At 35.1% G+C, this 13,641-nt stretch overlaps 1 protein-coding gene and 1 long non-coding RNA gene across 2 annotated transcripts in view; one reads left to right on the forward strand and one right to left on the reverse strand.

The window, feature by feature from the left end:
• Window positions 1-13,641, reverse strand: part of LOC120889265 (uncharacterized) — a 218,286-nt gene that overhangs the window by 36,805 nt on the left and 167,840 nt on the right. Inside the window, exon 3 of the long non-coding RNA XR_005733171.2 lies at window positions 926-1,023. This is a non-coding gene — a long non-coding RNA (uncharacterized LOC120889265). The remainder of the gene's footprint in view (window positions 1-925; window positions 1,024-13,641) is intronic.
• Window positions 1,314-2,735, forward strand: LOC101967588 (uncharacterized). The gene has a single exon (XM_040283683.2). The coding sequence runs from the start codon at window positions 1,333-1,335 to the stop codon at window positions 2,482-2,484; it is 1,152 nt and encodes a 383-aa protein (XP_040139617.1). The 5' UTR covers window positions 1,314-1,332; the 3' UTR covers window positions 2,485-2,735.

Consider the following 13,641-nt stretch of genomic DNA (forward strand, 5'->3'; position numbering starts at 1 on the left):
TGTCAAACCCTGCCAGTTGTATTTAAAATGTAGCCCACTTTCTGTTATCTCCAAATTATGCTCAGTATGTTCTTAGAGAGAGATATATGGGCCTTTTTACTAACAGGAGGATTGCTGGCTTAAAAATAATTGCATAAACTCCTTGAGGGCAACTATGTACAAAGCCTGTGGGGGAACTCTGTGGAACAATTAGAAAAACCTTTTCCTGAAAAGAAATTATATCTGAAGGAGGGAGACATACACACAAATTACTTGATTATATTCAGTGGTTAATGTCAGAGGATGGAAGTAGCCAAACTAAGTATTTAGATTTTAGCTTTGATCTTCAGACACAAGGAGAGGTTAAGGTAGCATTAAATACCATCTCAGTAGTATACACAATTGTGATATCTGCACTCTCTGACCATATTGGAAATGTGAAGTGCCAGATAATCCCTATACTTATTTTTATGATGAAAATATATAATAATATAACAAAATCAAAGTTGGTGAATGTTGTTTTAGAGAAATGGAGAAATAAAATGCAGTACAGCCATGTGATTGAATAATATTTCTTCATCAAAAAGGATAAAATAGTAACATTCACTACAACATACACAAACCTTGAAAACAGAGTAGTGAAAGACATTAGGAAGAAAAAGTCATGTACTGTGTGGTTGGAAGGATTCAGGAGAAATGTGGATGACTACTTAACGGGGTGCAGATTTTCTTTGGAGGAGAGCATACGTATTCTAAAATTGGAATGTGGTGATGATTGTACAACTCTGAAAATATACTTTAAAATATGAGAAGGGTGAATTGTGTGGTAAACAAATTAATCTCAACAATGCTGCTATTAAAAGTTGCTCTTTTAGATCCCTTTAGCATAACATACAAATCCATAGCATTTTTGCTTTCCCAGTATAAAAGGTTTCAATTCTCTTACCTCCTTTCCCATCTCTGCCCCCAAATACTTCAAAGAAATGTGAAAACTACCTAAGGAATGTACTGAACAAGCCACCGTTTGGATGTGCAAGGCACCATCTGGAAAGAAAAAAAAGGTTTTAATAAAACTTCAAAGAGAGATAACCTAAAGAAATTGAACAAGACCATGTGTTGCTGTCCCTGTAACAAACTTTCCCTTTCTAAGGCTAAGAGCACAAAAACCAACCCTAGTTTTATGGGGCAAGAACAATTCCTGTCAATCATGCAGTCTCCCTGGACACCATTTTGAAGTTCAGAAAACACATGGGGGGCATCGTGTCACGTCAGTAGCCTACGTCACTACGTTGGTTTCGTCACCTTTCCCCGCCAATTCCCATATTCCCCCTCTTCGCCAGTTGGGTATCAGCCATGCTTTTTGCCAACGGTAGAATCACTGCCAGCCTCTCTGCCATGGATGCCGCAAACTTTGCCGTGAGCAAATTCGATGAAAGGGAACTCCCTGAAGGTTTCAGAATCGAAGCCAGCAAGACTCAACAAGATGCCTGTAAAATGTTCATCGGCGGACTCTCCCGTGATATGAGTAAGCGAGCGCTGATCGAATACTTATCTCAGTTTGGCGAGATCATAGATTTTATGATTAAAACTGATCCAGACACTGGACTATCCAGGGGTTTTGGTTTTGTGCTTTTCCAAGATAGTGCCACTGTTGAAAAGGTGCTCCAAGTGAAAGAGCACCTATTAGATGGCAAGAAAATAGAGCTTAAGAGAGCTAAAGCCATGGAACCTCAATCCCCCCCAAAAAAGGTTTTCGTGGGTGGGTTGAACCCTCGCATACCTGAAGAAAAAATTAGAGAATATTTCGGCACATTTGGAGAGATCGTGAATATTGAGCTTCCAATGTGCCCAAGGAAAAACCGAAGACGAGCTTTTGGCTTTATCACATATACTGATGAAATCCCAGTGAGGAAGCTGTTAGAAACCAGATTCCATCTCATTGGCTCCAGTCGGTGTGAAGTTAAGATGGCACTTCCCAGAGAGCGTCCCCGGCCCCAGCGAAAGGTGGGAAGAAATACTCCCAGCTCTGGGTTAGGCAACCATTGGAGAAGACGTGGTGGCTTCCAAGCCAACCCCAATGCTCACAGAGCAAACCTAGGTGCTCGCAGGGCAAACCAAAATGTTTTCCGAGCAAACCAGAATACAAACTACAATGTTTTTGGAGCAAACCAGAATGTTTTTGGAGTAAATCAAAATGGTTTTGGGGTGACCCAAAATGTTTTTGGAGTAAACCGAAATATTTGGGGCATGCCTGGCAGTGGAAGAAGCTTTCCTTCGGTGCTTATTCCTGTTCCTTTCACTGTCTACACAGAAGGATTTAATTTCCCTTATGGTAATTTCCATAATGTGTACAATAATCAACCTATTTTTCATGGTTACAGTGGAGACTGTTTTTTTGGCTACAACTATGGAACTTATGGATTAGGACATGCATTCACTAATTATAATATGCAAATAAACCAAGCTACTTCTTTTGGTAATGGTTACCAGTATTGGTCATTCTGAAGCCTAAGGATGAAGCTGCCATCAAAGAACCACTCAGTCTTGGAATAAAACATTGCATTACTCATTTGAAATGACTGAATAACTGTTTAGTCAGACTTGTCATTATTTCTTCTTCAACTGATTTCCATCTGTTTTTCAAGTACCAACTTTTTCCCCATGACCTTTTGGCATTGGAACTACCATGCAAGAACACAAGGACTTGAGACTCTCATTTAGAAAATTAGTGGTTTTTATAAAATAAATGTTTACTAGATTAATTTCTGAGTAGCTTCTATTTTGAATTGATGTTTTCTTTGTTTTGGTGAGGGGAGTGGAAGAATTTGGGGCCAGCAAGGTACCTTTTATTTTTACTTTTTCTAGAGTGGGATGTTTAGGTTAGAGGTATCTGGATGTAGAGAAGGCAGTCTATAGAGCTTTCCCTATAGATTTTCCATACACCCAGGTAGTTCCTCCTTGAATTCATTCCATATTTCAAATACAGGGGATTCAGACAGAATCAGTCTTGGCCTTAAAAGAGGTAAGTAAACCAAGAAGTATAATACCGTATGGTCAGGTAAAGCTTAACAAAGAATGATGTGGTATGATGGACACAAGCATCTAAAGCAGGTGTTGGGAGAGAATTGTTGCAGGAGGAGCACAGTGGGTGGGCCTTTGCCAATAGGCTATGTTAAGAGGAGAGAGCCTGCCAAGAAGATATGCAAAGCTATTGAAGAAAAATATATACCATGCACTTTGGGAAGAAAGTACAGGATTTTTAGGATGGAAACAGGGTTCATAAATGTGAGTCACAAGTAATTTTAAATTTTAAAATAACCACCCTTTTAAAAGGGCAAAAATGTACTTTTCTTTTTTGATACAAGGGACTAAACCTAGGGGTGCTTAACCACTGAGCCACATCCCAAGTCTCATTTATTTATTTATTTATTTATTTTGTATTTTTTTGTCTCATTTTGAGACACGGTCTCACTGAGTTGCTTAGGGCCTCTGTAAGTTGCTGAGGCTGGCTTTGAACTTGCAGTCCTCCTGCCTCAGCCTCTGGAGCCACTGGGATTACAGGCATGTGCTATCATGCCCTGAAAAAAGGTACATTTTATTAATAAATTGTATTCAATTTAACATAGCCAAAATATTTGAACATGTAATTGATATGAAAATGAGAACTTTTTACATCATTTTCATACCATATTATGGAAATCCAGTGTGTATTTTATAGAACATCTAAGTTCCAACTAATTTTATTTCCAGAGCTCAACACATGTTGCCAGGGGCTAGCATATAGGACAATACAGACTCAAATTACAATAGGTCTACATACATACTGAGGGGGTTGATTTCTATCTTTATGACAATAAGGAGAACTTAAAAAATATTTAAAAGGGAGTGACATGAGACATCAAGTACCTAGCATATGCCCAACACTGAGGTCCTTGCTAGGATCCTGAAATTAGTTTCTAACTTCAGGTAATTCCTGGTCAAGTGAAAAGAACATGAAACCAAGATTCTGATGATTATGAGCTAATAAGGGAGTAAATGCATATTAGAAGGTGAAAATAAAATCTACTTAGAACAATATGTATTTATTTATTAGAATACAAATATCCAGACAGAAAAAAAGGCTTTCTACTATTTATATTCCCCTGAGTATCTGGCAAGGACTCTTGCACATAGTAAGGAACTTAAATATTGAATGATGACACAGGAACAAAACTGGTAAGTGTTCATTATGAACATAAATAAGAAAAAACTGGAAAAGGGAATGTGAGAAATGTTGGGTTAAATATTTGAACACTTTTTGTGGCTTCCAGGGTGGGAGAATTTTAAACATATAATATGAAAAAATACCTTGTTAAAAACAAGAAGACTAGGGGCTGGGTGATATATCTCAGTTGGTAGAGTGTTTGTCTTGCATGCACAAGGCCCTGTGTTCAATCCCCAGTACCACAAAAGAACAAAAAAAGATGATGACAACTAAATGAAATAATAAATGTGAAACTGTTTGAAATATTAAAATGACTATATAAACTATATATATACTATATATATATATATATATATATATATATATATATATAGAGAGAGAGAGAGAGAGAGAGAGAGAGAGAGAGAGAGAGGTGGAGATATTGATGTTCTTTGGTTCTTACAACCAAAGTATTTTATTTGAGTGAAATTCAGTTTGAAAATATCAGGGGATCAATCTACTGAGTTAATTTAAATATTGTTCCACATAATATTTTCTGATTAGAAAACTATAAATAGTTACTCTGTGTTGCCACAAAGTAAAAGAAAGTTACGATGAACTAATAAGATAATTCATAAAACTAAATGGTGTTAGGCAATAGTCAATGTAGTTAACATCATATATCTGCATGTGTATATTCAAGACAAAGGACAAACATACATATTTATCCTATACAACATATTCAGGAGGAATCTGCATTAATTAACCTATTAATTAGTTAAAGCCAGGTGATTTTTTATTAAGAGCCTCTGTTTCTGCACTCCCGGTGAATTAACTTGTCTATTGAGCCAGACAAAATATAGCTGTATATACATTAGCTGTTTGAGCTAAGAAATTACACCAAATAAAGTTTCTGCCAATTCAGTAAGTGTAGCAGATGTTTTGATATTTCAGTTTTGCTCTGTATTGGTATTTCAGTTTTAGAAACTATGTAAAGTTTTATTTTTTTCCAGTTACAGCTGGTTCATTAGTTGATTTAGGTTAAGAAAAGAAAAAAAATGTTCAGTAGAAAATAGGGTTGGTTTAGATTTTGGTATATTAGATATGTTCAGCAAATTAGCATAAACATTATTTCTCTTTTTTGGGGGGCTGCACTCATGATTAGTTAAATGTTCTTGTGATTACATATTTTAATTGTTAGAAATTAGGTATGCAAGGGTATCATTATGTCAACCAATCATTCTATCTATTTATTTATTTATTTATTTATTTAGTATTGAACCCAGACACTTGCACATGCTAGGCAAGCTCTTCTTCCCCAGCCCCTTTTAATTTTTTTTTTTCAGATCAGGTCTCCCTAAATTGCCCAGATTGACTTTAAACTTGAGATTTTCCTACTTCAGCCTCCCAGTAGCAGGGATTGCAGGCTTGAGATACCACACACTGCTCAAATCAACTATTTCTGATCACAATGGTCCAATTAACTCTCAGACAATTAGGCATATGGTTATATATATATATATATATATATATATATATATATATATATATACACTTAGATGCTATTTTTTTAAAGAGAGAGAGAGAGAGAGAGTTTTTTTTTAATATTTATTTTTTAGTTCTTGGCGGACACAACATCTTTGTTTTTGTATGTGGTGCTGAGGATTGAACCCGGGCCCCATGCATGCCAGGCAAGCATGCTACCGCTTGAGCCATATCCCCAGCCCCTAGATGCTATTTTTTTAAAAAAAGTAAGATGTGAAAGTCCACATTTAAAAGTGTTACTCTTACTCTTTAAGAAAATAATGGCAGTCATATTATATTCTCATAAGACCTGGATTGACAGTAAAATGCATATGTAGTAATAATTATATGCTTTAATAGCCCACCAAAATTGAAACAGCAAAGTTTAATTTCTTGATATTTGAAATGGTTCTTCAGGAAGACTAGCCATTAGTCAACCTATTCTTCTCAGACTTTGCCTGCTATTGGTATCCACATCTTCATATTTGGAGAAAGTAGATTCCTGAGAAGTTCTAAAACCATTAAGAATTGAGAAAATAGGAACTAGGAAAGAAGGTTAAGAAATTTGCGTCACTGTAGAGAAAAAGTACCTGGGAAATAAATATAACTTCTGGACACTTTTAATACCTGATAAAAGAAGAGAGCAATGATGGATATCACAGTTTCTAAGGTGAGTCTAGGTGAAGCCTATGGTTTTGTTTTGTGGGGAAAAGACATTTAAATCTATGTCATAGCAGAGTTGTTAGTCCCAAATACACATTGTGTATGGACCTAGTAGTATTCCCATTTCTCAATATACTTATAGAGAAAATGCCACCAACTTCGGTTGACTTTATTCTTAATCCATGAGCCCTAAACCTGTCATTTTATATGAATCCCCTGAAAAACACTTGAAAAAAATTATTATACTATTTCTGGTTAATTTGATTCAGTAGGGTTGCTTTCAGACAAAGAATTTATTTTGTGAAGCTCCCTAGGTGAAGTTGAATGGTGAGTCGGGTATGAGAACCATGGAGATACCTAAATGGGGCCTTTAAACCTGAAGATTCTTAATTCTATGATCAGTGTTACAAGAAGAGCTCAAAAAATTCTGAGGTTTTAGGATTATTTGTAAAAGGTTAAAGTACATGCATGAACCAGTTTTTGCACCATATGTACCCCAAAGACCTTCAATTATATAAGACAGTATCAGTGGAAAAGATTTTATACTATTCCTTGAAGCATTTTTTATTGAATTTAAGTTATATGAAAAAAGATCAAACATGTCTTCTCAAAGAAACAGAGGATACTCCCACACCCCCACTGTGTAGACCAGCAACAGCATTCCTGCTAGTTAATATACTATGACACCTTGGCATAGCAAGGTATGTAATATATTTTTTAAAGATGGACCTTGAGGGCTGAGGTGATGGCTCAGTAGTGGAATGATCACTTAGCATGCATGAGGTTGGATCCTTGGCACCACATAAAAACAAACTAATGTATCCACCTAAAACTAGAGATAAATAAATAAATAAATAAATATTTTTAAAAAGATGGACCCTGAAATAGAATTAAATTTAGAAAAAATAAAAACTCCTAATTTATGGAATAAATTACATTTTCTCTAAATTATCTTTTTTTTCTTTAATCTATTAGATTTCTCACTTGCTAATTCCACAATCTGTATTCTTACAAATAACATGGCAAATCCTCCCAGTTGTCTGCTATGAAACTAGCCCTGAAGTAAAGAGAGGATTATATAATTTATGTTAATGACTTCTTGGAATCCTTCTTAATAATATATAGATTTCAAGCATCCCTTTTGTAGCCAACAGTCTGAGCACAAGTTATGAATACATGTTTGCCCCTCTAGAAATATATCCTGGGCAAAAGCCCACACTTGTACAACAGAAGAGAGTTCTGATGTGATAATACTTGAGAGGGAGAAAGTTGGTTCCCCAAGCTGAGAAAAGTTCCTTAATGTCCTTATATTCAGTATAATGTTTATGATTACTGTTGACATTGAAAGATAATGACTGATAAGTGTTAATTAATTCCCCCCATTTACATTTTTTCCATAATCTGCAAAGTTCTTTCTCACATGTAGAAATAGTATAAAACAGGGACTTTTGTAAATAATAGCTGTCAATTTTGCCAGCTATAGTCCTTTCCATAAAACTATATAATTCATTGGTCTGTAGAAGAACTATGATATAAAATATATTAAAAGATCTATATAAATGCAAATACAACAAAAAATACAATTGATTTTTATGGATTTTAAGCCTTAAATGTAAGTAAAAGCTCTGTAGACTACTAGACACAGTCTGATAAAATGTCAAAATGGTTCCCTAAGGGAAATCAGAATGATGTTCCAGAATACCATTTTTAACAACCCCCTCCGTTCTTTGTTACTCTCTAATTTGCTTGGGGGAAGGGTTGTCACAAAAGTGCTAAAAAGGCTCCTGAAAAATAAAACCAGAAGAAGATATTGCTTAAAGGGAAAAGATACATGGTAGCTGTCTGAAATTCTTCTGCTGAAATTCACTTTTGTAATTCCATTTATACAGTCACACAAACACACAGGACTTTTAACTCATCCATTAAAACCCTAATAAAGGTTTCATTTGAAGACATAAATAACAACCATCACCCAATATTTATAGATTACTGTAAGGTCAACATGTTTGGAGAAAACTAATCAGCTAATAGCCATCACTTCTCCTTAGATAGATGATTTATTTCTGCTATACAGAAATAAAGAGAAAGATTTGAGTAATTTTCCTAGCCCTTCAAGGCAATAAGGGACAATACTGAAATCTGTTTGCAGCCTCTTTGTATCAAGTGATGGAGCAGACCGATTATTTCTCTCTGGTCTCACAATTTAAAGTAAAAAATAATAATAATAATAATATCTACCATAGTCCCAGTACTGCCTATTGCCAGAATATACTAGGTATTTTATTTAGTTTAACTTCACAATGAGTATTTGAAGAAACTGATAATTATTTCTATCACATAAATAAGGAAGTGATGGTTAGGTTTTGTACATAGAGACCCAGCTAGTCAGTGACAGGCTCAAGCTGTGAATGCAGCTCTTTCAACTTCCCCAGGGCCTGTTTGATTTTTCCTGTATGATACTACCTCCCTTAGCATACCATCCTGTGCAAACTAAGTCAGACTAACCCTTTCATGTTTCTCTAAGAAAAAATAAAAGTATTCAAGTAAAGATAAGAATAAAGTTCAGAAACTTGCAGATTAAAAACATAAAGTGGTTAGGACATGTGGTGAGATAGCAGTGGTAACAACAGTAAAAATAAATTAGAGAACAAAATACTAAACATTGAAATGTAGTAAAGGGATACATTTTCAAATCATGGAATTGCCATGACACTGAGTTTTTCTTTGGAAAAGAATCAAGTTCCAAGGAAATCGGTGACAATACTTTTGATATTTTATTCTGATTGCTAAACTGACCGAAAACATACTATAGAAAATGTGTTTATGAAAAGTTGAGAGGGAGAACCCAGAGGGGGGAATTCAAATTCCTCATTTCCAGATACTTCATTTAGTTAATACTTCTATTTCTGATAAGTTAACACCTTTATCTCTTTATTGAGTTGCCTTTGCCTTTTGATTTTCTTAAAATGGTGACAGTTGAAACTGTTTATATTGTGTTACCAATATGCCACTTTATATGTTACTTCTAACTCGTGTTCTTACCAATTTATAGAGTTGAAGCTTAAACCACACCAATTTTGTGTTAACATTAAACTGAGCCAAAAATTAGGGGTTTTTTTTGTGTGTGTGTGTTTATGTTTTGTTTTGTTTGTTTTTTTTTTTTTTGCCAGTGATTTAAAAACAGTACCTCTGTTTATATGTGTGTACGTGTGTGTGAATGTGTATATGTGTGTAGAAAGAACATCATTCCAAACCTGAAAGTTGCCTCAAAAATCGGGTAAGGAGTTTCTTCAGTGAAATACACAAAACAAAAATGTCAGGAGCAGCTAGTTCTAGAAGCTTGAGACACAGTGAATTAAAATCCCTGAAGAGGGACTCAGAAGTCTCTTAAGACAACAAATACCAACAACTAATGTCTTTAGAGAACACCTTCCCCCACAAACTGTGCTAGGATAGGAGAGAGGAGGCACTGTAACAAAAAAAGAGGGATTCAATGAAGCTGAAATACTCTTGCCACTGAGTCACCTTGGAAATAATGAATGAAGTAAATGGAGAGCGAAAAAAGTCTGTCTGAATAGTTATATTACAGGGCATAGAAAGATGTGTGTTTTATATACATATACATAAACAAATTTTCCTAAAGGACTTCTGAAGTTTCAAAAGCCTCTGCAAAATTTCTACAGTATTGGAAAAACATATCCTCAAAAATTAACTGAAAAATGAGACTTACTTTTATTCTAACAACAATGTGCTCTCTGCAAAGTCAATGTCCTATCTAGATGGTGACATTACTGTGAAAAGCATTATCTGCTTGTGCTGCTTTAGAGAGTATCATGGGAGAAACAAACCAGGAAGACTCAGGTGAATAATGAGAATCAGAGCAAGTTTTACATTAAAAAGTTATATTGCAATAGAAGAAGCATTAGACACTACAGCATACTAAAATAAATTGGAATCAAACTTAGCTCTGTGACTTTTCATACACAATATGAACAAAGGATTAATGTTTGAGGTTTTAGGGAAATGTGCAGTATTAATTACATGCTACAGTTTGAATTTAATGGAGAGAGTCTTTGAAGTGTACTTAAAATAAAAATTTTGATTCTCTATTAATACTATCTTAAACAGTTATCACAAGGATTCATACCAAATATCCAATATTTAATTTCATGCTGACTACAATGATCTACAGAGGGCACCAACATGATGTCTATGGCTTGAAGCTACAAATGTCACTGTCAGCTTCCTCAAGCCATTTGGTCATATATCTAATCACATAGAGATTGCTCTAGTGAATGACTTTTGTAAAAAGAGCTCTGGATTAGGGAGTGTGTGTGTGTGTGTGTGTAGAAAGAAGAGAATTTTATCAGAAGAAAATAGAAGTATAATTTCCAGTGTTGAGAAGATTATAATTTAGCTGGAGAAAAAATAGCCACATAGGCTGACTGCTGAACTGACTGAAAACATACTATATGCTATGTTATATGTTATGTATATGTTACTATATGTCCAGCAAAATGTCCAAAATAAATTCATTGCTGGATTAGAAAACACCAAAAAAACTATCCAGTATCAGACTATGAATAAGTAAATAAACACATAAATATATAGGTTAAGAAAACAATAATCCTTGACAAAGGTATAGGGAATGATGCAGTCAGAAAGATGATCATTTTGCAGCCGTCATAATAAAGATTGATGCAAAGTTCATCAATAGACAGCTAAATCTAAATGGGCCAGTTTGATTAGGAGTAGTATATTTTAGTGGTTTTAAGATATTTTCCCATAGATTACTTATTACTTTGGGGAGGACAGGTACTGGGGATTTAATCTAGGGGTAATTTACTATTGAGCGACATCCCCAGCCCTTTTTATTTTTTATTTTGATACAGGGTCTCACTAAGTTGCTTAGGGCCTCACTAAGTTGCTGAGGATGGCCTTGAACTTGCGATTCTCCTGTCTCAGCCTCCAGAGAGTTATTACTTTTTAAAGCAAAATAAGAGCAGAAAACCATTAACCTGGGGTTGTTTCTGTACTAAGGAATCCAGTTTATGCAAACAAACTGAAACTTAATTCAAAGACATTCCTTCTAACTGATAATTTTGGAGCAAGGGCAAGAAAACCATCCTAAAGTAAGTTTCAGACAGACATTGTCAACCTGCTATTGGTTATGCAACAAGGACTTTACACTGGATAATGCCCTTATAAGGCAAGCTGTAGCTAATCAAGTAGTTTCTTTATTTTGTTTCCATGTTCAGTCTATAAAACTGTGGCTAAAGTGGAGCTCTCCTTTCAATCTCTTCTGGTTTTGACTGTCTGATCTTTTAAGGCTCAAAAATAATCTCCTCTAAAATTTATTTTGTCTGAAGTTTTTCTTTTAATATTATTTACAAGGGAACAATTGTAACTACACAGGAGAGCAATCAGCAACATCTGTCTAAATAATAAAAAATAAGATCACCAGTGAGATGAAGAAGTAAATTGTATATCTATGGATGTGACATCCTAGGAAAGACATAACATTTATGTAGTATTCCATCTTGGGTTGCATAATGTGAATCTAATCATCAGGAAACAAGAGACAAACCCCAAATTAAGATCATTTTTTAAGGCCTACATTCTTCAAAACCATAATAATCTTAAAAGACAAAGACAGGCTGAGGAACTGTTGCCAACAGGTAAACTAAAAAATGAATACAAATTGTAAATTAGGAAGGTTTTATGGTTTGGATAGGTGGTGTTCCCCAATAGCTCCTGTGTTAATGCAGGAATACTCAGAGGTGAAATGGTTAGATTACGAGAGTTGTAAGTAATTGTTCCATTCTAGCTTGAATGGAATGACTGGGTGGTAACTGTGGGCAGATCAGGTGTAGCTATAGGAAGTGGGTCACTGGGAACATATTCTGGAAGCATTGTTCTTCCCTGTGGCTTCTCTTCTACCTCCATTTTTACTGCTTCCTGGCTGTCAGTGAAGCAGTGCTTCTCCACCACACCCCTCTACCATAATTCCTACCTCACCTTGGGCCCAGACTAAACCTCTGAACTATGAACCAAAATAAACTTACCATCCTCTAAGTTATTCTTACCAGATATTTTGGTCCCAGTAACATAAAGCTGACTAACATAGAAGGGAATGTCCTTCTTCTTAGCAAATATGGACAGAAACATTTAGGGATAAAGAGGTAATGGTGTAAGATATTTGCAACTTACTTTCCAGTGGTTCATAATTATGTGTGTGGGTGGCTTGGAGGAAAGAATATGAGGCAACTTATTACTATGTGAATCTGTTAAACCATAGATGGATGTTCTTTATGATATTCTTACAACTTTTTACCAAATTTTGAAATTGTTTCCAAATTTAAAGTTTGGCTTCATTTTTTATTTGTTTATCTTTTTGTTTTGGGGGTACTAAGGATTGAACTCAGAGGGACTTGACCACTGAGCCACATCCCCAGCCCTATTCTGTATTTTATTTAGAGACAGGGTCTCATTGAGTTGCTTAGTGCCTTGCTTTTGCTGAGGCTGGCTTTGAACTTGTGATCCTCCTGCCTCAGTCTCCCAAACCACTGGGATTATAGGTGTGCACCACTGCACCTGGCAAATTAAAAGTTTTTAAAAACTGAATTGATTATTATTATTCTCTCCCACCTCAACACACACATGCACATATAAACAAACTGTTTATTTGGGTTGGTTTTTTAATATCTTGCATCTTGCTTGGGTACAAATCCATATCTGCTCAAAAGCCTAAGCCAGAGACTTAGAAATCATACTTGGACTCTTCCCTCTACCTCCTAGTTTCCTAAAATTTATTTCACTTGTCCCTTAGCATTATCAGCAAATCTATCATCCAGAAACTTTACAGTGCCTCTGCAGACAAAGACAATATCACCAAAATATCAATGTTCCCTAAATCAATTTATAAATATGTAATCCATTAAATTACTGACAAATTTATAACTAGACAACCTGATTCTAGAGTTCATGCAGAAAAATAAGCAAATAATAATAGTCATAAAAATTGAAAAAGAAGAGCAAGCAAAAGAAACTAGCCCTACTAGGTATTAAAATTTAATATAAAGCCTCAAAATAAAACAGTAGTATTGTTGCATGAATTGACAGATGCATGCAAAATAGGAAATGGAGCTAATGCACAGTACAAGGGAAGATATAGAATAAAGAAATTCACAGTGGTTAAATGTAAAATGTGGAGTAGGAACTAGGTCCATAGGATACAGAGACAGGAGGGAGATTATTCACTGTGTACCTGTTCATACTTGTTCATTTTTGGA

Source organism: Ictidomys tridecemlineatus, chromosome X (assembly GCF_052094955.1).
Source record: "Ictidomys tridecemlineatus isolate mIctTri1 chromosome X, mIctTri1.hap1, whole genome shotgun sequence".
NCBI classification, from domain to species: Eukaryota; Metazoa; Chordata; class Mammalia; order Rodentia; family Sciuridae; genus Ictidomys; species Ictidomys tridecemlineatus.

What these genes read in the sequence shown, in the direction of transcription:
- LOC101967588 (XM_040283683.2), top strand. Translation starts at nt 1,333, where the DNA reads ATGCTTTTTGCCAACGGTAGAATCACTGCCAGCCTCTCTGCCATGGAT.